The sequence below is a fragment of the Danio rerio genome, chromosome 2 (genome assembly GCF_049306965.1).
Source record: "Danio rerio strain Tuebingen ecotype United States chromosome 2, GRCz12tu, whole genome shotgun sequence".
In the NCBI taxonomy this organism is placed as follows: domain Eukaryota; kingdom Metazoa; phylum Chordata; class Actinopteri; order Cypriniformes; family Danionidae; genus Danio; species Danio rerio.
The window spans coordinates 60249584-60274995 of NC_133177.1; the positions used below are offsets into that span (position 1 = coordinate 60249584).

Sequence of the window (25412 nt, forward strand, 5' to 3'; positions counted from 1 at the left end):
AAGGCTTATCTTACATCTTGTAAAAGGGGTAAAAATAGGTGCCCTTTAAAATAAGCCAACAGAAATACAATGCATTAATTGCATAAATTATTATAAATGTTTTATTATAATCCCACACTCTAGCTTTAATTGCATTCTAAAATTATTCAGAAAAAAAATACCAAATTAATTAGATCTGAAATTATTTAGGAAAAAAATAACCACAAGTCGTCTAGATGGAAAGCTTGCTAATTTTAATAACAGATCCATAAATGAAACAATCAACATTTTTGCTTGCTTTTTGTCTCATTTTGCAAAACAAATAATGAAGCATTCTTAAATCAAGACACATCTACTAGAGAAGCTATGAAATGTATTCAAATGGTGTTTTGTAAAAACAAATAGTCAGAAAAACAACTTATTTTTTGACCTCACTGACACATTTTCTACAAATATTGAGTTTTTTTTCTAAATAATACTTAATAGTGATATTCAGCTTTTTTATTTTCAAAAACACCTCATTTAAATACAGAAAAATAACTAGAATTTATTTTCCTGACCTCACTAGCGTATATTTTGTGAGAATATTTTATTTATTTTAAGGTCATTTTGCATTTTAAGCACACAGCCATTATGCATCTTTATTATGCATCTTAATTTAAGATTTGTATACATACTTGGACTGGAAAATGAGACAAAAACCCATTTGAGCACTGAAAAAAAAACAGGTAGGAAAAGTATTTTCTGCTGTATGTGATTGTTAAAAAATGAATGAGGTTCTGAAATGTTCAAAAAATGCACAAACAAAAAAATGCATTTATGTATTTGAAATAGCACGCGGGCACACACACAAAAAGAAGTCAAGATCAGAAACCCGAAAAACACTCCGGCTAAAATACTACGTAAACAAAACTCGGCTTCTCACATTGCTGCTTGTTAAAGTGTGTTAAAATACATTTCATTAAGAATGTGCTCATGCATAAACCTCCTGCAAGGCTTGGGTCTCAGTTTCAGGTCAGTTTCTGATGTGTCCTGAATAATAATAATAATAATAATAATAATAATAATAATAGCTGTGGTTTAATGATCCTGACAGATGTAGAAATCGCTGTCGCCTCTTTTAGGACTCAGACTGGGCACAAAGAAGATGGGTTACCCCACATGAAAACATGCTATAGTCATTTATTGTAAATGGTATAGTGTTTTTCAACTATACTGTAGTATGATGCACCCTCAGAAATAAAGGAACAAAAGCTGTCACTGTGGTGGCACCCTTTCAAAAGGTACATTTCTGCACTTTTTAGGTACAATATGGACCATTTAGTTTCTAATTTGTTTCATTAATATGTACCCTTAGCACAATAAATGTACACATAACAAAAAAATAAGTCTCTGATGTCCCTAGAGAGTGTGTGTGTAGTTTCAGCTCAAATTACTACACAGATAATATTTTCTAACTCTCTGCAATTGACCCTTTTAGGATTTGATCCTAATTGTGGTGTTTTGATGACTGTCGCTTTAAATTTAAATGAGACTATACTTTTTTTCAGAAAAGGGCGGGGCTATAAATGCATGTGTGTCAGCATAGTGGCAGATTTAAAACTCTAATGGGGAGTGGCTGCTTCTCCCTTAGGGTTGTTTATGCTAATGAGGGAGAAATGGTCACTAGTGGGCGGGGCTTTTTTCCATCTGATGACTTGTACAAAGGGAGAATGTCAATCAAAGTGTTTCTGCAGACTGTTTTGATCATGTCTGATTATTTAAAATAGGATTAATTTATTTTGACCATTAGAGACTGGTTATATACACACATTGCTGACACACAACTGTGTTTAAACCCCTCAAAAAGTGATTTTCGCATAATAGGTTTCCTGCTAAAGTGTAATTTATTTCTGAGAAAGTGCTTATTCATTGTTATTGAATGCTCCGGCATATTGTATTAACTGTAGTCAACTGATAAACACAGCAATACTGAAGTTAGTTTTTACTACAGTAATCTGTGGTGTATTGTTGTAAAGTTTAAACTATAGTTTGTGAAAACTACAGTATTGGGTCATTTGTTTATATTACTAAGTGTTGTGTTTACATAACCGCTATATAATTGCCACAAAATATCAATTAGGGTAGTTGTTGTGTTACCATAGCAACTATAGAATCACCACAACAGATCAATAAATATAATTGTTGTGTTGTCATAGCAACTATAGAATCATGACAGCATATCAAAATACAAGTTGCTGTTACCATAGCAACTGTAGAATCACCACAACAGATCAATTACTATAGTTGTTGCGTTCCCATAGCAACTGTAGAATTGCCACAACATATCAATTACGATAGTTGTGTTACCATAGCAACTGTAGAATGGCCACAACATATCAACTACGATAGTTGTTTTGTTACCATAGCAACTGTAGAATCACCACAACATATCAATTATGATAGTTGTGTTACTATAGCAACTGTAGAATTGCCACAACATATCAACTCTTATAGTTGTTGTGTTACCGTAGCAGCTGTAGAATCACCACAACAGATCAATTACTATTGTTGTGTTACCATAGCAACTATAGAATCACCCTAACAGATCAATTACTGTAGTTGTTGTGTTACCATAGCAACTATAGAATCGCCACAACAGATCAATTACTGTAGTAGTTGTTTTACCATAGCAACTACAGAATGACCACAACATATCAATTACTATAGTTGTGTTACCATAGCAATTATAGAATTCCTGCAGCAGATCAATTACTATAGGTGTTGTATTACCATAGCAACTGTAGAATCAACACAAAAGATCAATTACGATAGTTGTTGTGTTACCATAGAAACTAAAGAATCACCACAACAGACCAATTACTGTAGTTGTTGTTACCATAGCAACTGTAGAATTGCCATAACAGGTCTATTACTATAGTAGTTGTGTTACCATAGCAACTATAGAATTGCCACAGCAGATCAATTACTATAGATGTTGTGTTACCATAGCAACTATAAAATCAACACAACAGATCAATTACTTAAAATGTTGTGTTACCATAGCAACTGTAGAATCACCACCACAGATGAATTTAAAACAGATTACACAAAACAATTACACTCTAAAATTCCTGGCTTATTTCAACCCAATTCTGGGTGTAATACGAACCAAACCAACTGCTGGCTAAATTTTTGGGAATTAAAATTTAACCCGATATTTGGGTTAGTCCATATTTTACCCAATTTGGGTTTTAATAACTCAGCATTTCTTACAGTGTAATTGTTCAAAAACACTCCAGTATTTACTGTAAATGACTATAGTATTTTTTCTTATGGCATGTTTAAAGTGACACATGACAAGCACCTGTCAATCATCTCTGATTCATTTGCTTCATCATATTTATCTATCTGTCTGAAATGGTAAATAAAGTGATTCGAACTTCACCCCAAAATAAAGAACAAAAGATTACATCTTGCATAAAGAAATTAGGATTTAAAAAATATTGCAGTAATCACAATGAGTTATTACAATTTTCAAGCATATATTTTTAAATGTTAACCTGTTTTAATCGTCAACCATGGAAGAATTTGTTATGCTAAATTTAAATGATGAAAAAAATGTATAATTTAAACAAAATAATACTTTGACAGGAGAAAAAACAGGCGTTCTTTACGCAAAAAAACAATGTCTTTTAATTTTGGGGCTCATTAAAGACCTGCATGTTGCCTTTTCTTCATTATAGTAAAACATAACAGCTTTCACTACATTTCTAGTCCAACATTTCACAATAATGGAAGATCTGAAATACAAACCAAACAATCAGCAAACACTCAACATGATGAAGAAGAAGATGAGGAGCACAGGAATTGATGATTGTGCCGTTAAAAGGCTCGAAGAGCGTCTTATTTTACAAATTAAGGTTGACGTTCTTTCATTTTGGGCATTTTGGACATTCAGTATTTCATTAAAGCATTACGTTCCCAAAAAATCTAAAGCCAAACAAAAATCATGAGATATTAAAACCGAAAACTACCCAAAAACAAAAGATCAAGAGCAGAATGAGGCGTTAATTTCGCCTGTCTGCGTGAAATAACCTTCAGTCGAGATGAAAAACATTAGGTATGATAATTAGAGCTAAAAACAGGTAAAAATCAAACGAAACTGTTTCTGTCCTTTCCATCTGTCTCACTTCCTCTGACCTGGAAACACAGGAACAGATGTCAAAGGGTCATAGGCCACGCCTCCTGCACGTTAGCTCCGCCTCCTGTGGTTTAATCCCGCCCCCTGTGCCCAGATCCATGTCTTCGATGTCTCCGGTGTTCGCGCCGAGATCTGTGGTGTTGCCGACGGTAGCGGTGAGCTCGCCGTGCTGGAGGAGAGACAACAGTCACATGACCACACTTGATTTGCATAAGCATCCATGCATAATTTTTTGTGATAGTAAATCAAACCTTTGGCCAATAATACAGTTATCCTTTCGCACATATAAGAGCAATGAAGCAGCAGAGATTTGATATACAGTAGCTATACATCACTCAATGCGAGTTACTGTATATATTATGCAAATTAGGTTAATATATTAAACATTATATAGACTAGAGCAGGGCTGACCAACCCTGTTCCTGGAGAGCCACCCTCCTGCAGATTTCAGTTGCAACCCATATCAAACACACCTGAACCAATTAATTAGGACCTGAACACCACGTGATAATTACAGGCAGGTGTGTTTGATATGGGTTGCAACTGAAATCTGCAGGAGGGTGGCTCTCCAGGAACAGGGTTGGCCACCCCTGGACTAGAGAGCTATGCAATTATACATGTTACATTTTTAATCAGGTTAATAATTAATCAAACTGTTGACATGTACTATATAGTAAATATTAACCTATGTGTTGCATATACACAGACACACCACTTCATATAAAGCTTTACTTATCTGTTATACACTAAAAAGTGGGATTTAATATACACTCGCCGGCCACTTTATTAGGTACACCTTACTAGTACCGGCTTGGACCCCCTTTTGCCTTCAGAGCTGCTTTAATACTTCGTGGCATAGATTCAACAAGGTACTGGAAATATTCCTCAAAGACTTTTGTCCATATTGACATGATAGCAAATTCTGACCCGACCATCCGAATGTGTCAGCAGAAATGGAGACTCATCAGAGCAGGCAACGTTTCTCCAATCTTCTATTGTCCAGTTTTGGTGAGCCTGTGTGAATTGTAGCCTCAGTTTCCTGTTCTTAGCTGACAGGAGCGGCACCCGGTGTGGTCTTCTGCTGCTGTAGCCCATCTGCCTCAAGGTTGGACGTGTTGTGTGTTCAGAGATGCTCTTCTGCAGAGCTCGATTGTAGCGAGTGTTTATTTGAGTTACTGTTGTCTTTCTATCAGCTGGAACCAGTCTGGTCATTCTCCTCTGATGCTCCTCTGGCATCAACAATGCAATAGCGCCCACAGAACTGCCACTCACTGGATATTTTCTCTTTTTCAGATCATTCTCTGATAATTGTGCGTGAAAATGCCAGTAGAACAGCAGTTTCTGAAATACTCAGACCAGCCCGTCTGGCACCGACAACCATACCACGCTCAAAGTCACTTAAATCAGGAATTCTCAACCAGTGGGCCTCAGCGATCCTGCAGGTGGGCTGCGAGATAGCTTAAAATTAACTCTCAATATTAAACTTTAATTTTCATCATTAATAATAAATTGATCAAAGTAGTGGTCTATCTCCTGTTCTCTGATTGATTAGTTCAAACGGAAAATCAGCCTCAGTTCATTTTTTGTTAATAATAATTTTAAAACGTATTACTGTTTATTTACAATGAAACAGCTCCAAATGAACATACTTAGTAATTTAGGGAATTTTTTTGGGGGTGGGGGGTTTCCCTTATTAAGGTGGGCTTATCCTTTATTTTCACATCCCAATGTTGCTGCGATAAGTGCATATCCAACTTTATACATAAGAGTTGGAGAAGAATATTTTCTATATTATGTGATGGAAAAAAAAAAACAAGGCAGACACGATTTAGATAAAGTTGGAAATATGTACAATTTTATGTACAGATATTTGTGATATCTAACATGACCTATGAATCACACAGCTAAGATCTGCTATATTACTGTAAGTATATACTGTATTTATGCAGGTAAAGTTGAATACTACATATCAAACTTTCAGTATATCGTTGGGTGACAATATAGTTTAATTTAAAACAGTGTAACAATATTATAGTACTTCAGTATTCCACAATAGTATTTATTTAACCCTCATCCATTCTGTTTTGTTCTCCAAACTATCTCTTGTGTGTGAATATGATTATTAAACACACTTTAATAACTGTGTTTCAGTACATTTCGATACTTTCTTTTCTTACTAATTAGTTTTTTATTTATTCATTTTCTTGTCGGTTTACTCCCTTTATTAATCCAGGGTCGCCACAGCGGAATGAACCACCAACTTATCCAGCACATTTTTACATCCACACATTCATTCACACTCATACACTATGGACAATTTAGCCTACCCAATTCACCTGTACTGCATGTGTTTGGACTGTGGGGGAAATCGGAGCACCCGGAGGAAACCAGCGCAAACGCAGGGAGAACATGCAAACTCCATACAAAAATGCCAACTGACCCAGCCGAGGCTCGAACCAGCGACCTTCTTGCTGTGGGGCGACAGCACTACCTACTGCGCCACTGCGTCACCCTAATTAGTTTTTATTATTGCTATTTTAATGGATTTAGCTCTAAATATTTTACTCTTTCACTTAATTTTGATAAATAAATAAAAAATCTAAACAATTTTTACGATACTTTTAAAAATGATATACATCTCAAAATGTTTTAAAATAAAAAATAAGCATGCATGTTGATTTTTTTTCAACCAAAACCCTGATATAAATACCAAAAATAAATTAGCATATATTTTTTTTTACAAAAAAAATAGAAAATATATTTTAAAAATTATTCAAATTCAATTAAATGCATTTATTTATGTGATTATGTGTTATATTTTTTATTACTGTATTATGCACTGGATCAAAGTGCATAGTGTCTTTGTTGCCTTCTTATAATAATAATAATAATTATATATATATATATATATATATATATATAAAATGAACAAGCATTGCCACTAGAGGGACCTACAAAACCCATTAAAGAATCTAAACCTAGAAAGAACAAATGAACTGAAATTTAAAGGGGCAGTTCACCCAAAAATCATATTTGTGTCATCATTTCCTCACCCTCCACTTGTTCCAAACCGGTCTGACTTTATTTTATCTGTTGAACACAACTTAATACATTAATAAATTGTTATATTTTGTAAATAAACAAATATTTTTATTTATAATAAACATAATAATTTATAGGGGGGGGGGGGGGGTTGCCTCAGTACAGCTTTATGTCTAGTAATGTCCCTGGGTTTGGGTTAACTTTAACGGTATGGGTATATGACGATCATATAATTGATGACTTTGCAGCAAAAAAGGCAAGAAAAATCCAGATCGAGGGGTCCAGGGTGCCATTTAAACTAGAACCACCACTGTAAAGGATAGATTTGAACCTTAAACCCACTAAAATACACTCAAGTAACTTATTTATGTGTGTATACCAATTTGAACCACTTTGATCAACACTTTTTTTCCATGTCAAAGTGACCTGAGGAGAATGTTTTCATACTGATCATAAAGCAGCGGATGTGACTGTAGACTCACATTTGGTGCAGATGATCTTGGGTCTCTCCCAGGTCCCGTTGGGCCGGCATCGGACGGTGGGCACGTGTCTCTGGAAGAAGCCGTCAGCGCACTGGTATCGCACTACAGCGTGGATGTCATAGTGCGAGCGTCTGCGGCCCACTAGATAGGCGTTATCTATAGCTGGAGGAGTGCCACACATCACTGCGCACGCACACGAGCACACACACACACACACACACACACACACACACACACACACACACACACACACACACACACACACACACACACAGATTCGATCATGAGCTCATCTAATCAAACCGACCCTTAACATTCAATATTTTCATTTTAATCTTGTGTGTCAGCATCTTCAGTTGGTTATTGATAGGGTATGTTACATCTTTTCATTTTAACTTTTCATTACTAGTTTCAAGGTAAACCTTGGTAAATTGTCTGATGGTTAGTGTTAACTTTTTTATAATTTGTGTTAAAGTTCATTATCATTAAAACCATGATTGATTAATGCAATTTTGAAAACTCACGCTAAGTCCTGTAACAAGAGCTAATCGTGAACGGCTGCAATGAACATACATTTATATATATTTTTACAACAGTTCTGTCTGGTTCTTGAATCTGATTGGCTTACATATACATATATATACATATATATATACATATATTTATATATATATATCCATATATATACATACATAAGCCAATCAGATTCAAGAACCAGACAAAACTGTTGTATAAATATATATAAATGTATGTTCATTGCAGCCATATATATTTATATATATATATATATATATATATATATATAAATATATATATATATATATATATATATATATATATATATATATATATATATATATTTACATATACACACACACACACACACACACCCACACACACACACACACACACACATATATATATATGTATATATATATTTATTTATTCAGCATTTCCTAAACACATCATACTCATGACCTTAAATAGGAAAAAGTCACCAAATTAAAGTAAAAAAAGTGTTTCTAGCAGATTGACCCAGAGCCTGATCATCACGGATGAACCTTCATTTGTAGCGCACTGATCTGAATACTCAACATTACAGGAAGCCAAATGTGTTTTTTTTTTACGTTAACCTTTTCAGTGAAATGGAGTTTTGGCACCGGCGCTGCCTCTTCAGACAATGATCCTGATTTCCATAGGCTCGAAGCCACAGTCTCAGCCGTAAATCTGCTCTCTGGCGTCACTGACACAACACCACAGAGATCCTGGATGTGCCACAAAAGACGGCCATCGTGGGAATTGAGCTTAAATCCACAATATCAATGGGGTTGGAAAACTGAGAGCTCCTTGTGCTGGAATCACAGCACTGAAAGCACCGAGAAGCTGATCTCCAGACTCACACCAGAAGCCCAGCACACGGAGAGACTGCAATAGTGAAACTGACGCTCACTGGACACATCCATAGACATTGTTAAAAATGCTGGGTAAAACACAACGCCTTCATGTAGTTCCAACATAAATTAAGCTAACTTAATCATTTTTTTCAATTCAATTCAATTCAATTCAATTCAGCTTTATTTGTATAGCGCTTTTACATTGTAGATTGTGTCAAAGCAGCTTCACATAAATGGTCATAGTAACTGGATCAGGGTAGTTCAGTTTTTTAGTGTTTAAGTTTAGTTTAGCTCAGTTAAGTGTGGTTTGAAGTCATTGAGAGTCCAAACACTGAAGAGCAAATTTATTGATGAGTAGCTCTACAGATCTTGAACCATGCAAGCCAGTGGCGACAGCGGAGAGGGAAAAAAAACTTCACCAATAGGAGAGTGAAGAAAAAAACCTTGAGAGAACCAGACTCAGTTAGGCACGACCAATTTATTTTCTCCGCTGGCCAAAAGTCTTGTGTAGAGCTGCAGGTTTTACAAATTTAAGTTAATCAAACATAAAACATTTAAGTTGTCTGCCAAAAAGTATTGTGTTCTTTTAACTCATTTAAATAAGTAGTTTGGACAAGAAGCAAAAGTCATTTTTTGAGTGCACACAAACGCACTTTTCCATTCTGAGAACAAGAACAAAAAGAAGGCAGGGCTGACGCGTCCATAGAGGCGACCTAGGGTGGCAGAATAGAGAGGACGGTCCCCGACAATACCCTCACCTCTCACGCCCTCAGTTATATCCGTGTCTAGGGCAGCAGAATAGAGAGGGCGGCATACCCGACACTACCCTCACCTCTCACACCCTCAGTTATATCCGTGTCTAGGGCAGCAGAATAGAGAGGGCGGCGTACCCGACACTACCCTCACCAACCACACCCTCAGTTATATCCGTGTCTAGAGCGGCAGAATAGACAGGACGGCGTCCCCAACACTATCCTCACCTCTCACACCCTCAGTTATATCCGTGTCTAGGGCGGCAGAATAGAGAGGGCGGCGTACCCGACACTACCCTCACCTCTCACACCCTCAGTTATATCCTTGTCTAGGGCGGCAGAATAGAGAGGGCGGCGTACCCGACAATACCCTCACCTCTCACACCCTCAGTTATATCCACGTCTAGGGCAGCGTGCACGACAGTACCCACACCACCCGCGCCCTTATTATTATGTCTAGGGCGGCAGAATAGAGAGGGTGGCGTGCGCAACACTACCCTCACCTCTCACACCCTCAGTTATATCCGTGTCTAGGGCGGCAGAATAGAGAGGGCAGCGTCCCCGACACTACCCTCACCTCTCATGCCCTCAGTTATATCCGCGTCTAGGGCGGCATGCGCGACAGAACCCTCACCACCCGCGCCCTTATTATCACGTCTAGGGCGGCAGAATAGAGAGGGTGGTGTGCGCAACACTACCCTCACCTCTCACACCCTCAGTTATATCCGTGTCTAGGGCGGCAGAATAGACAGGACGGCGTCCCCAACACTACCCTCACTTCTCACACCCTCAGTTATATCTGCGTCTAGGGCGGCGTGCGCGACACTACCCTCACCACCTGCGCCCTTATTATCACATCTAGGGCGGCAGAATAGAGAGGGCGAGATCCGCGACACTACCCTCACCTCTCACACCCTCAGTTATATCCGTGTCTAGGGTGGCAGAATAGAGAGGGCAGCGTCCCCGACACTACCCTCACCTCTCACACCCTCAGTTATATCTGCGTCTAGGGCAGCGTGCGCGACACTACCCTCACCACCTGCGCCCTGATTATCACATCTAGAGTGGCAGAATAGAGAGGGCGGCGTACCCGACACTACCCTCACCTCTCACACCCTCAGTTATATCAGTGTCTAGGTCGGCAGAATAGAGAGGGTGGCGTACCCGACACTACCCTCACCTCTCACGCCCTCAGTTATATCTGCGTCTAGGGCGGCATGCGCGACAGAACCCTCACCACCCGCGCCCTTATTATCACGTCTAGGGCGGCAGAATAGAGAGGGTGGTGTGCACAACACTACCCTCACCTCTCACACCCTCAGTTATATCCGTGTCTAGGGCGGCAGAATAGACAGGCTAGCGTCCCCTACACTACCCTCACCTCTCACACCCTCAGTTATATCCGCGTCTAGGGTGGCAGAATAGAGAGGGCAGCGTCCCCGACACTACCCTCACCTCTCACACCCTCAGTTATATCTGCGTCTAGGGCAGTGTGCGCGACACTACCCTCACCACCTGCGCCCTGATTATCACATCTAGGGCGGCAGAATAGATAGGGCGAGATCCGCGACACTACCCTCCCCACCCGCACCCTCAGCTATATCCGTGTCTAGGGTGGCAGAATAGAGAGGGCAGCATCCCCGACACTACCCTCACCTCTCACACCCTCAGTTATATCTGCGTCTAGGGCAGCGTGCGCAACACTACCCTCACCACCTGCGCCCTGATTATCACATCTAGGGTGGCAGAATAGAGAGGGCGGCATACCCGACACTACCCTCACCTCTCACACCCTCAGTTATATCCGCGTCTAGGGCGGAAGAATAGAGAGGGCGGCGTACCCGACACTACCCTCACCTCTCACACCCTTAGTTATATCCGCGTCTAGGGCAGCATGCGCTACAGAACCCTCACCACCCGCGCCCTTATTATCACGTCTAGGTCGGCAGAATAGAGAGGGTGGTGTGCGCAACACTACCCTCACCTCTCACATCCTCAGTTATATCCGTGTCTAGGGCGGCAGAATAGACAGGACGGCGTCCCCAACACTACCCTCGCCTCTCACACCCTCAGTTATATCCGCGTCTAGGGTGGCGTGCGCGACACTACCCTCACCACCTGCGCCCTGATTATCACATCTAGGGTGGCAGAATAGAGAGGGCGGCATACCCGACACTACCCTCACCTCTCACACCCTCAGTTATATCCGCGTCTAGGGCGGAAGAATAGAGAGGGCGGCGTACCCGACACTACCCTCACCTCTCACACCCTTAGTTATATCCGCGTCTAGGGCGGCATGCGCTACAGAACCCTCACCACCCGCGCCCTTATTATCACGTCTAGGTCGGCAGAATAGAGAGGGTGGTGTGCGCAACACTACCCTCACCTCTCACATCCTCAGTTATATCCGTGTCTAGGGCGGCAGAATAGACAGGACGGCGTCCCCAACACTACCCTCGCCTCTCACACCCTCAGTTATATCCGCGTCTAGGGTGGCGTGCGCGACACTACCCTCACCACCTGCGCCCTGATTATCACATCTAGGGTGGCAGAATAGAGAGGGCGGCATACCCGACACTACCCTCACCTCTCACACCCTCAGTTATATCCGTGTCTAGGGCGGCAGAATAGAGAGGGCGGCGTACCCGACACTACACTCACCTCTCTCACCCTCAGTTATATCCACGTCTAGGGCAGCGTGCGCGACAGTACCCACACCACCCGCGCCCTTATTATCACGTCTAGGGCGGCAGAATAGAGAGGATGGTGTGCACAACACTACCCTCACCTCTCACACCCTCAGTTATATCCGCGTCTAGGGTGGCAGAATAGAGAGGGCAGCGTCCCCGACACTACCCTCACCTCTCACACCCTCAGTTATATCTGCGTCTAGGGCGGCATGCGCGACAGAACCCTCACCACCTGCGCCCTGATTATCACATCTAGGGCAGCAGAATAGAGAGGGCGAGATCCGCGACACTACCCTCCCCACCCGCACCCTCAGTTATATCCGTGTCTAGGGTGGCAGAATAGAGAGGGCAGTGTCCCCGACACTACCCTCACCTCTCACACCCTCAGTTATATCTGCGTCAAGGGCAGCGTGCGCGACACTACCCTCACTACCTGCGCCCTGATTATCACATCTAGGGTGGCAGAATAGAGAGGGCGGCATACCCGACACTACACTCACCTCTCACACCCTCAGTAATATCCGTGTCTAGGGCGGCAGAATAGAGAGGGCGGCGTACCCGACACTACCCTCACCTCTCACACCCTCAGTTATATCCACGTCTAGGGCAACGTGCGCGACAGTACCCACACCACCCGCGCCCTTATTATCACGTCTAGGGCAGCAGAATAGAGAGGGTGGTGTGCGCAACACTACCCTCACCTCTCACACCCTCAGTTATATCCGTGTCTAGGGCGGCAGAATAGACAGGACGGCGTCCCCAACACTACCCTCACCTCTCACACCCTCAGTTATATCCGCATCTAGGGCGGCGTGCGCAACACTACCCTCACCACCAGCGCCCTTATTATCACATCTAGGGCGGCAGAATAGAGAGGGCGAGATCCCCGACACTACCCTCACCTCTCACACCCTCAGTTATATCCGTGTCTAGGGTGGCAGAATAGAGAGGGCAGCGTCCCCGACACTACCCTCACCTCTCACACCCTCAGTTATATCCGTGTCTAGGGTGGCAGAATAGAGAGGGCAGCGTCCCCGACACTACCCTCACCTCTCACACCCTCAGTTATATCTGCGTCTAGGGCAGCGTGCGCGACACTACCCTCACCACCTGCGCCCTGATTATCACATCTAGGGTGGCAGAATAGAGAGGGCGGCATACCCGACACTACCCTCACCTCTCACACCCTCAGTTATATCCGCGTCTATGGCAGCGTGCGTGACACTACCCTCACCACCCGCGCCCTTATTACCACCCTTTAAGTACCAATGTGTACCTTTTGAATAGGTACCACTGGAGTATCACCAGCGATATTTTACATGTCAAAATTGGAGCCCTTTATGTTTGAATAGTCCAATTAAATCTCACCTGTTCCCTTCTTGCAGACGTAAGGGAGATTGTAGTTGCAGGGCACATCGTTCCACTTTCCGTCCTCTCTAGTGATCATCACCACACAATCCTCTCCACCAGCGAAGAAATTATCCGGCTGATTCTCACGCCAGTTCTCATACACCTACGAAAGAAAGTAGAAACACAGTAAACACAAACAAACCTGTGAATTAAAGTGGCATTTGCCTGAATCAATCAATAAAACAGACAACAATAGCATGTCAACAATTAAATCTGATTATTACATCAGATACAGAACTGCATATGCACAGTGTTATGATGCATTTGTTTTCATGTTTTCCTTTAGCAGACATTGGGCCTGTTTCAGTAAGGAGGTTCAACCAACTCTGAGTTTAAACTGGAACTCTGAATTGACCTACCGAGAGATTAAAAACCTTTCGGTTTCAGAATTGCTGATCTGAGTTAGGTCAATCAGCTCTGAGTAGACCAACGTAGTTGGTTGGAGTTAAGCACGCACATCGCAACTATAAAAAGGCATTATCAATGGAGTGCAGATATTACGAGTGACCATGACAACTAGGGTTGGGCGATGTCGACCAATTTGGCATCGTATGATCTCTAATGTGAAACATCGCGATGGACGATGGCATCATCACCAATTGAAGGGGGAGGGGGGGTGGGTGATATAGTGCATGTGACATGTCTGAAGAGCGAAGAGGGAACCGGGGGTGAGAAGGGTGCGATTTCCGGAAATTATCAGTCGTTTGCGGGCATTATGAGTCCCGCAAATGCAAAGAAACTCCCGGAACTTCCAGGAGACTTGGGATGTCTAAGGCTGTACTCACACTGTGTACAGTTGCCTCGAATCCGGGCCAAAGCACGCTTGTACCCCCTCCCGTCTAGCTGGCAGCTAGCTCTCTGCAACTCTCACATGGTCGCCCACTGAAGCTAAGCAGGGCTGCGCCCGGTCAGTACCTGGATGGGAGACATGGGAAAGCTAGGTTGCTGCCGGAAGTGGTGTTAGTGAGGCCAGCAGGGGGTGCTCAACCTGCGGTCTGTGTGGGTCCTAACGCCCCAGTACAGTGACGGGGACTCTGTACTGCTCAGTGAGAGTTGTCTTTTGGATGAGACGTTAAACGTCATCAAAAATCCCAGGATGTCCTTCGAAAAAGAGTAGGGGTTTAACCCCGGCATCCTGGTCAAATCTGCCCACTGGCCTCTGTCCATCATGGCCTCCTAACCCTCCCCATATCATAATTGGCTTCATCACTCTGTCTCCTCTCCACCAATCAGCTGGTGTGTGGTGTGCGGTCTGGTGCAAAATGGCTGCCGTCATCCAGGTGGATGCTGTACACTTGTGGTGGATGAGGAGACCCCCCCCCCCATTGTGTAAAACGCTTTGAGTGCCCAGAAAAGCGCTATATAAGTGTAAGGAATTATTATTATTATTACTTTATTTATACGTGTTTTCAAAAGTTATGTGCATCATGACGTTTCCATCAATCGTTGTTTTATGCACATCTCCAAAATGCGCAATAAAATAGGTGGATAGAAATGTAGGCGAGAAATACCCTTTCATCTTTAAAAAAAGGGGAGGAGACCCACAGAAACTCAGAGTTTGTAGAATGAAACCTGCTCCTGACCAGGTTAGGTTCACAGAGTAAGTTACCATGGTAACTGACTCTGGGCCATATCATACACCCAGCGCAATGTGGCGTAAGGTGCTACGCAATAGTTGTTTGCTAGTTTCAGCTCGGCGCAAGAGTCGTTTTGCCATTTTGCGCCACGCTGTTTAAATAGCAAATTCATTTGCGCCCATATGTGCGCTTATAGGCGTTCTGGTCTAAAAAAGCAGGCGTGTTTTGGCGCGTTGCTTTTTTGAGAAACTATAATAGTCTGTTCTTTAGACCAGAATAAAGTTGATCTATTGTCTGGCGCAGAGTGCACCTCGCTTACACACTGCTTAATACACACAAGATGTAGAGCAATACACAAATACCTTAACATATGAAAAAGAATTAAAATATTAAGGATATATATATATATATATATATATATATATATATATATATATATATATATATATATATATATATATATGTATATATATATATATATTTATATATATATATATATATATATATATATATATATATATATATATATATATATATATATATATATATATATATATGATATAATAAGGATATATATAGGACAATAAATATAAAGGATTAAAATATTACAAAACATATTATTTTCTAGCCTATATAAATTAAAAAACCACTGCCCTAATGTTTTCTTCATCTCAGGAGGCTTTTTTAGTTTATTTAATTTGCTTTTGTACAATGTTATCATTATTAGCAGCATTATTTATAATATGCATATTTATATTTGTTTTATGAAAAACAAGCTTAGATTCGTCCACCTGTCTAAGCTTCTTTTGCCCACCTGTCCATATGGGGCATGAGAGGTGTTTTAGGATATAACTCAGGTTTTTGATCACACTTCGTTATTATTGTTTATTTATTCGTTTGCTGGAAATTAGAACTGAATTTAGAAATAGTTTTGAAACAAATCTTTGCACTTAACACACGAAATTAATTATTTATAGGCTAATTGATGTTTGTGCGTAAAGGTTTCCCTATTTAAAGAGCGAAAGTGAAACTAGATTATGAGATGCCTTATCTCTTATTCTCGCGCTGTAGATGCTCTGTTTAACTGTTTTCTTGCTAGTGAAATGCTCAGTTTTTCCACTTACACTTACTTTAAGTCATGTAAATAGTGAATGCGCTTATGGCGCGATGCAACTGGCTCTTAAAGGGAATGGGAGATGAGACTCTGATTGGTTTATTCTAAAAACACACCTATAACTCATTAAGAAAATAAACTCAACCCTCTTAGACCATGCGCCATGGCGCAAAGTGGATTTTTCCATCCTTACATTAGCAAAAGTGGATTCTGACACGCCCTGAAAGCGTTTGCGCTCTGCGATTTGTGCATAGACCGTCAAAATAGAGCCCTCTGAGTTAAAGTTACCTCTCTTTCACAAACAGGCTTGACTTACCCTGCGTTCTCCAGTTTGACAATCCTGCCATATTAAAACGGAATAACCCAGAGCTTCTCTTATTTCAGGGTTAACATACTCTGAGTTCACTTAACCTTCTTTCTGAAACGGGGCCACTGAATTCATTTATGCTTATTGATGTTTTAAAACTAAAAACTCACAACATCCAGGCCGTCAGTCCACTGGAAATCCTCTTCAACTGTACGATCATTCAGACCGATCCAAACATTTTCATGACCCAGACCTGATGATAGAGCACACAAATACACTTTTAGCACCATTTATCTCCTGTTAAAATTATGTTTACTTCCATGTAAATCACTACTGCTGAACATTTCTGCCAGCACCTTTAGATTTAAAAAAAAAATTAATAATAAAAAATCAACCCGACATTCTGAGCAGATGTTTAGATCATCTATCAACATATTTAAAAATTAAAACATATTCAAAGTACAGTTACTACTTATTTTATCTTCTATATTTCCTAAATATTATACCCTTTATGGGTCAGTGAAAGATTTTATATCAATTATACTACATCTTCAAACATAGTGTATTATATAATATGTTATATACAGTTGAAGACAGAATTATTAGCCCCCTAAATTATTAGCCCCGCTGTTTATTTTTTCCCCAATTTCTGTTTAACGGTGAGCAGATTTTTTCAGCACATTTCTAAACATAATAGATTTAATAACTAATTTCTAATCACTGATTTATTTTATCTTTGTCATGATAACAGTAAATAATATTTGACTAGATATTTTTAAGACACTTCTATACAGCTTAAAGTGACATTTAAAGGCTTAACTAGGTTAATTAGGTTAACTAGGCAGTAATTAGGCAAGTTATTGTATAATAATGGTTCGAAAAAATATAGCTTAAAAGGGGCTGATAATAATGTCCTTAAAATGGTTCATTAAAAATTAAAAACTGCTTTTATTTAAGCCAAAATAAAACAAATAAGACTTTCTCCAAAAGAAAATATATTATCAGACATACTGTGAAAATTTCCTTGCTCTGTTAAACATCATTTAGGAAATATCTAAAAAAGAAAAAAATTCTAAGGGGGGCTAATAATTCTGACTTCAACTGTATATCGGCTATCGGCCTCCAAATCTGAAGAGTTATTATCAGTTATTGATATCGGCCAAAAAATCCATATCAGTCCATCCCTACTTTCAAGGTATGCGATACATGATATATTTCATTTGTGAATATGCATATGTAGTTTGTTAGATATCATTGCATATGCAGTCTATGCACTACATCAGTGGTCACCAAACTTGTTCCTGGAGGGCTGGTGTCCTGCAGATTTTAGCTCCAACCCTGAGCAAACACACCTGAACAAGCTAATCAAAGTCTTACTAGGTATACTTGAAACATCCAGGCAGGTGTGTTAAGGCAAGTTGGAGCTAAACCCTGCAGGGCACCGGACCTCCAGGACCAGGATTGGTGACCCCTGCACTACATACATATTATTTCACATGCAATATTGCAAAATATTTAAATACAATCAATTTATGCAAGATATTAGTGCTGACGCAGTACACTTATTTGAATACTTTGTAACACATTGTGATTATGCATATGCAAAACAATAAGCTGACAGATTTATGCATAAACTGAACATGCATATGTAATATGTAAATCATTATTACATATTCAATAGATAAAAATGTTAAAATGGGATTCAAAAATTAAAAACTGCTTATTCTAGCCGAAATAAACAGACAAATAAGTAGAAAAAATATTATAGGAAATACTGTAAAAAAATCCTTGCTCTAAAAAACATCATTTGCTTATTTTATTATTATTTTTCAATCAGAGGAGGGCGAATAACTGTATGGGCCCTATCATACACCCGGCGCAGTAGTCTGTTGGTAGTTTCAGCTTGGCGCAAGAGGCGTTTTGAGGCGTTGCGCTACGCTGTTTAAATAGCAAATGCATTAGCACTCATTTGTGCGCCCATAGGCGTTCTGGTCTAAAAAGGAAGGTGTTCTGAGGCGGACCGCTGGTGCGTTGCTATTTTGAGAAACTATAATAGATTTTTCATTAGACCAAAACAAACCCGGTCTAAACTCCAGCGCAGAGTTGTGCCTCGCTTACACACTGCTTAATACACACAAGAGAGCAATAGGCAAATATCTTTACATATGAAAAAATTTAAATATTAAGGATATATATAGGATAAAATAAGAATAGATATAGGATATAAATATAAAGGATTAAAATTCTACAAAACATATTATTTTCTAGCCTACATAAATATGAAAAATCACTGCTTTTATGTCTTCTTCATCTCGGGAGGCTTTTTCAGTTCATTCATAACAATTTGCTTTTGTATAATGTTATTATTATTAGCAGTATTATTTATTATATCCATATTTATATTTGTTTTATTAAAAACAAGCTTAGATTTGTCCACCTGTCAGGTTTTAGACCGTATGGGGCACAGCATGTGTTTTAGGATATAACTCAGGTTTTTGAGCACATTTTGTTATTATTATTCATTTATTCGTTTGCTGGAAATTAGAACTGAATTTAGAAATAGTTTTGAAACGAATATTTGCGCTTAACAAACAAAAGTATTTATTTATAGACTAATTGATGTCTGTACGTAAAGGATTCCCTATCCAAGAGCGAAAGTGAAAGTTGATCCATTATCTCTCATTCTCACGCAGTAGATGCTCTGTTTAACAGTTTTCTGTTAAAAAAAACTGTTAACTGTTTGCTAGTGAGATGCTCATTTTTCCCACTTAGACTTACTTTGCGTCCTGTAAATAGCGAATGCGCTCTTGGCGCGACGCAGCTGGCTCTTAAAGGGAATGGGAGATGAGACTCTAATTGGTTTATTCTCAAAACACACCCATAACTCATTAAGAAAATAAACTCAACCCTTATAGACCACGCGGGAAATAGCAGATTTCCCGTCCTTGAATTAATAAAAACACATCCTGACACGCCCTGAAAGCGTTTGCGCCCTGCGTTTTGCGCTCTGCGCATGGACCGTCAAAATAGAGCCCTATGTGTGTATGACCGTTGAGGAAGTCCTGCTCCATGGAGGATGTGCTGCTGGTCAGGTGGCTGCTGTGCTCTCTGCAGGCCTTCTCTGCATCCTCCCAGGTGTGTCGTCGTGGAAACAGACGATAGCAGTGACCGTGAAACTTCTTCCAGCCGTGCTCGCAGCCCTCGGTGTCTGCGGACACAAGAAAAAGTGCCAAATATGTCAAATATTGACATGAAAATATCAAGACAAAGGAGATTTTATTCTAATTATTGATTTTGTACAACACACACAGAATGTTTGTATATCTGTGTGAGTGTTTATGTGTTTATGCATGTGTCTGTGTGTGTGTGCATGTGTGTTGGTATGCAAGAGTGCGTATATGCGCATGTATAATCGAGAGTCTGTGAATGTTTGTGTGTGTGAACATTTGAAAGTTTGTGTGTGCGTTTAAATGTGTGAGCATGTGCTTGTAGGCATGCGAGTGTGTATGTGTGTGCCCCCTGTGAGGCTGAAAGTTTGTGTGTGAGATCATGCGTGTGAGTGTGCGTAGGTATGCAAGTGTGTGTACGGGCGTGTATGTATGTAAATCTGAATGTTTGTGTGTGTGCGGGCATGTGTGAATGTTTGTGTGTGCATATAGGTATGAGAGCTTGTATGTGTGCGAGTGTTTGTGCGTGCATGTGTGTGTTGGAATGTATATTGGCCACAGCCATGTCACCCTGCAGCCCAAGACCGGTTACTCACTGAAGCTAAGCAGGGCTGAGCCTGGTTAGTACCTGGATGGGAGACCGCTAGGGAACACTAGGTTGCTGTTGGAAGTGGTGTTAGTGAGGCCAGCAGGGGGTGCTCAACCTGTGGTCTGTGTGAGTCCTAATGCCCCAGTAAAAGTGAAGGGGACACTCCACTGTCAGTGGGCGCCGTCTTTCGGATGAGACGTTAAACCGAGGTCCTGACTCTCTGTGGTCATTAAAAATCCCATGGCACTTCTCGTGAAAGAGCAGGGGTGTAACCCCGGTGTCCTGGCCAAAGTCCCTCAGTTGGCCCTTATGATCATGGCCTCCCAATCATCCCCTTCCGCCGAATTGGCTCTATCACTGTCTCTCCACTCCACCAATAGCTGGTGTGTGGTGAGCGCACTGGCGCCGTTGTCCTGTGGCAGCCGTCGCATCATCCAAGTGGATGCTGCACACTGGTGGTGGTGTGGAGAGACCCCCCCTCATGATTGTAAAGCGCTTTGGGTGTATAGCCATACACAATAAATGCGCTATATAAATACACATTACATTACATTTACATTACATTACATTATATGTGGGCATTTTTGTATGTGAGTGTTTATGTATGTGTGTGTGTGTGTAAATATGAAAGCAGGCCATCAGAGGTCCACTATTAAAGGCGCAGAGCTGTAATTAAGTCTCCATCAGTGTTAGAGCAGCAGAAACAGTGAACCTGAAGGTGTGTGTGTGTGTGTGTGTGTGTGTGTGTGTGTGTGTGTGTACGTGTTTTTGTGACATATCAGGACACAAATCTGTATAATGACATGGGTATGACAGAGGTATTACAAAAAGGACGTGAAATATGAGGACATTGGTGATGTCCTCATTTCTCAAAATGCTTATAAATTCGACAGAATGAGTTTAATCAGAGAGTAAAGCTGCACACTGTCTCCTGTGAAGGTTGGGTTTAGGGGTGGGGTGGGGTGAGGGCAATACAATATACAGTTTGAACAGTATAAAATGAATGGAAACCTAAGTAATGTCCCCACTTTTCACAAAAACAAACGTGTGTGTGTGTGTGTGTGTGTGTGTGTGTGTGTGTGTGTGTGAGAGTGTGTGAATAATAGAGGATGATAATGTACAATCACACTATCATTACTGCTAAATAAACCCAGACGAGCGGCTGAAGGGTCTCGCTGCCCCCTCAAGAGCTGTATCCTCAGATAATGACCAGTGACTGAACATTATCCTGCTCATTAAACAGCCACTTCTGAAGGGGAAAATCAATAAACGCACAGGGAATATTGATAATGAGTGAGTGAAATGATTTATTTAATGAGATGAAAGAAAGTGCAGAGTGCTGTATATATAATAATAATAATAATAATAATAATACATTTTATTTATATTGCGCTTTTCTCAAACTCAAAGCGCTAATAACAGCATCAACACACAGAAGAACATGAACTACACAAAAAAGTAAGAATGATAATAATGATAAAAATATACATATTAAAGGGCACCTAGGTTACCCCTTTTTTCAGATTTAATATAAGTCTTTTGCGTCTCTAGAATGTGTATATAAAGTTTCAGATCAAAATACCCATCAGATTTTTCATTATACCTTTTACAAGATGCTGTTTTATACTGATTTCCAGCAGGGGGTGGTTTTGTCGTACTGCGCCTTTAAGCCGAGTCTCTCCCGCCCACTATTTCTACATGCCTCCTCCCTCAGCTGCGTCAGACAACAGACAGACTTAAAGGAAGAAGGTCTCACGTAGCGTTTGTGAGATACTACAGTAAGAACTAACCTTTACTAATCAGTATTGTGAAGTTGCATTGATGAGTCACACACAATATCGTTACAAAGTTAACGCGCGCGCACACACACACACACACAGATACACACGCAGGCAGGCAGGCAGACAGACAGAGCGCGCTTAGCTTAGTTAAGGCTAACCTCAAGTACTGTGTGGATATCTGTTATGCTAATGTACAAAATAAACCTGATTTAACGTCCACAAACCGGGATTGAAGCATCTTCTTTTATAATTGTTCTGACTCGCGGCTGTGCTGATGAAGTAAAGCTGAAGTAAAACGCTGTAATTAATTACACACATACTCTGTTTTAAAACACTGTAAACATGTGAAACTTACTCTTAATCACATTTGATGATGATTGCTGATCCTAGCGAACAGAACAGACCTTTTATTCCCGGTTGCTTTGCGTATGTCTGCCTGGTCTTGTTGACATACACGCGACTACCGGGACATGTTAATGCGCGCAGCTGTCAATCAATTCGTTGGGCGGGGGGATCGCACACCTACGTAATGGTGCGATCGATTTGAAAACAGCTCCAATTGGCCGACCCTTTTTTGTAGTTAAATTGAAAAAAAAGGACTGAGTGTGTTCATATCACCCCAGTATGACGGTCTATACACTATACCAACACACAGATCTGTCCAAACAGCTTGAAAAGTAGATTTTTTACCATAGGTGCCCTTTAAAAGAAGGCCTCATAAGTTATAAGCAATTAAAAAAAGATGAGTTTTAAGAAGTTTCTTAAAACAGTCCAGGGAACTGGCGTTTCTGATGTTTGTGGGGAGAGCATTCCACAATTTAGGTGCACGATAAGAGAAAGCCCTGCCTCCCATGCTGCTGAGTTTGCAACGGGGCTGATACAAGGTGAGCCCCGAAGCAGAACGTAGATTGCGAGAGGATGAGGAGGTTGATATCAGGTCACATATATTATCAGGTGTGGAACCATGAACAGCTTTGTAAGTTAAAATCAAGGTTTTAAAATCGATGCGTGACTTTACAGGCAACCGGTGTAACTGCTGAAGAACAGGAGTAATGTGAGTGCGAGATGATGTGTGAGTTAACACACGTGCGGCTGAGTTTTGAACATATTGTAAGATCTTAAGTGAATTGGCTGGCAGACCCCCAAATAAAGAGTTGCAAAAATCTAAACGAGACGTAATAAAAGCATGGACAAGCTTTTTTTATATAAATGAAAGAGATATGACATTAAGGATTGAATGTTTAATATCTTTACTGCAGTGTAAAATTAAGCAGTAAATAAAGCAGATTATTGTTAGTGTACTTTACAAGAAAAAATATGTCGGGTCTTTTTACCTAAAACTATTGCTGCCAAAAGTAGTGCGTTAACGCATGCGATTAATTTGAAATATTTAACGTGTTTAAAAAAATTAACGCAATTGCAGTTTTTTTATTTCCTGTTGTGGTCGACGTGTGTTCAACATGCAAAGAAATATGGATAAGACTAAGGAAGCACTTTTTGAAGGCAAGTTTCAGTATTAAACAAATAATGTGGCATCACCAGGCTCTCCAGCGTTTCATGCAATTTTGGGTGTTTCATTTTTAACTTTCGACTTCTGTTTTAATGGCGTTTGATACCACATGGCGAACAGAAAGAAAAATGTTCGCATTTCTTGACTCGGTGATCCTTTAAGGTAATCAAAAATCACTGCTTACATGGTCGACTCTTAAAAAGAGTATTATCTTAATCATATTAAAAGCGGAGTATTGGTGTCCATGTAAATGTACTCAGAAAGTGCCAGATGAAGTCGCGAGCTTTTAAAGACAGTGCATTCCAACGCCTTTCAGCATGAGCCCTCCATTGTTTCATTATGCTTGACGTGTTTCCTCCTTAAACGCAACGAAAGTGTCTGCTTCGCGTTGTTGTGTCAGTATCCTTGCATACCTGTCAACCCTCCCGTTTTTCTTGGGATTCTCCCGTATTTTACTGTTCTATCCCGCCATCATCCCGTAAAGGTATTTTCCCGTATTTTCAGTCTTTCTCTGAACAGCCGAGTCTCCCTATACGCAACCCATACCACCGAACCACCAGGGGTCGCCCTATGCTCCAAAACGTGAATCTTCTGTGCTTTCTCTTTGTTTAGGAATGAAAACACTTATAAATAAATATTTAAAACGGCACGATTCCATTTCCTTTAGATTACAGGTGCATTCGCCCATCCTATACAATCCTCAAAACAGTCATATAACTTAATGGTGCATGACTGTCAGCTGACGTGCTCTAAAGTGATAAACTGTTTCCCAAACGGATTCTATACACGCGATTTGAAGAAGAAAGTCTGGCTTTTGGGTGTGTGTTTAAACAGACATACACACATAATTAATAATAATAACATATAAGGATGTCGATCTTGGTGGGTTTTTTTTTTTTCCAAACACAACTAATTTCGTCTTAAATGAGCATAAAAAGTAAGGAAAGCAGTCGAATGCTTTCATTATAACGTTAGATGTGTGCCTTTTTAAAGTGATTGGGGGAATCCCTAATCCCTTATTAAGGTGGGCTTATCCCTTATTATCACATCCCAATGTTAACAGGTATGTCCTTGTGAAATGCAGTAATACTTTAGAACGCTTAGTTTAAGCAAATTTGATGAACGCGATCATGCGTGTTGAATCTAAAGGGAGTTGCTCTGGCTGCCCTGTCCTGCGTGCGTTGTGTGTGTGTGTGTGTGTGTGTGCACAGAGCACAGAGCTCTTAAAGGGGCAGGTGCTCAACGCGATCGCAAAGTGAAGAGCAAGTGCCTCCTGAGAGAGGCACCTCAGCCAATGAGAGCACAGGGCCAGTGGCTCTGGCACCGGGCCACCCCCCTGTGCACGGCCCTGATTTGTGTGTCTGTGTGTGTGCGCGCGTGTGCGTTTTTTAGCAACAAACCTGCCTAAATGTCATTGTCTGTAGCCACTAAATTA

At 40.6% G+C, this 25412-nt stretch overlaps 1 protein-coding gene across 8 annotated transcripts in view; it reads right to left on the reverse strand.

Moving 5' to 3' along the window:
* Nucleotides 1–214: 214 nt before the first annotated feature.
* ncana (neurocan a) overlaps nucleotides 215–25412 on the reverse strand; it is a 248356-nt gene continuing 223158 nt past the window's right edge. For 7 of the 8 annotated variants that reach the window (XM_073931821.1, XM_073931830.1, XM_073931828.1 and 4 more), the window contains 5 exons: nucleotides 19980–20138; nucleotides 17101–17183; nucleotides 13891–14035; nucleotides 7687–7869; nucleotides 3631–4331 (listed from right to left, as the gene is read on the reverse strand). In XM_073931821.1, the coding sequence (XP_073787922.1) occupies nucleotides 4234–4331; nucleotides 7687–7869; nucleotides 13891–14035; nucleotides 17101–17183; nucleotides 19980–20138 (668 nt within the window). In that variant the 3' untranslated portion in view covers nucleotides 3631–4233. Of the gene's footprint in view, nucleotides 4332–7686; nucleotides 7870–13890; nucleotides 14036–17100; nucleotides 17184–19979; nucleotides 20139–25412 lie in introns of all 8 variants that reach the window. The other variant, XM_073931819.1, reaches the window with a different exon arrangement.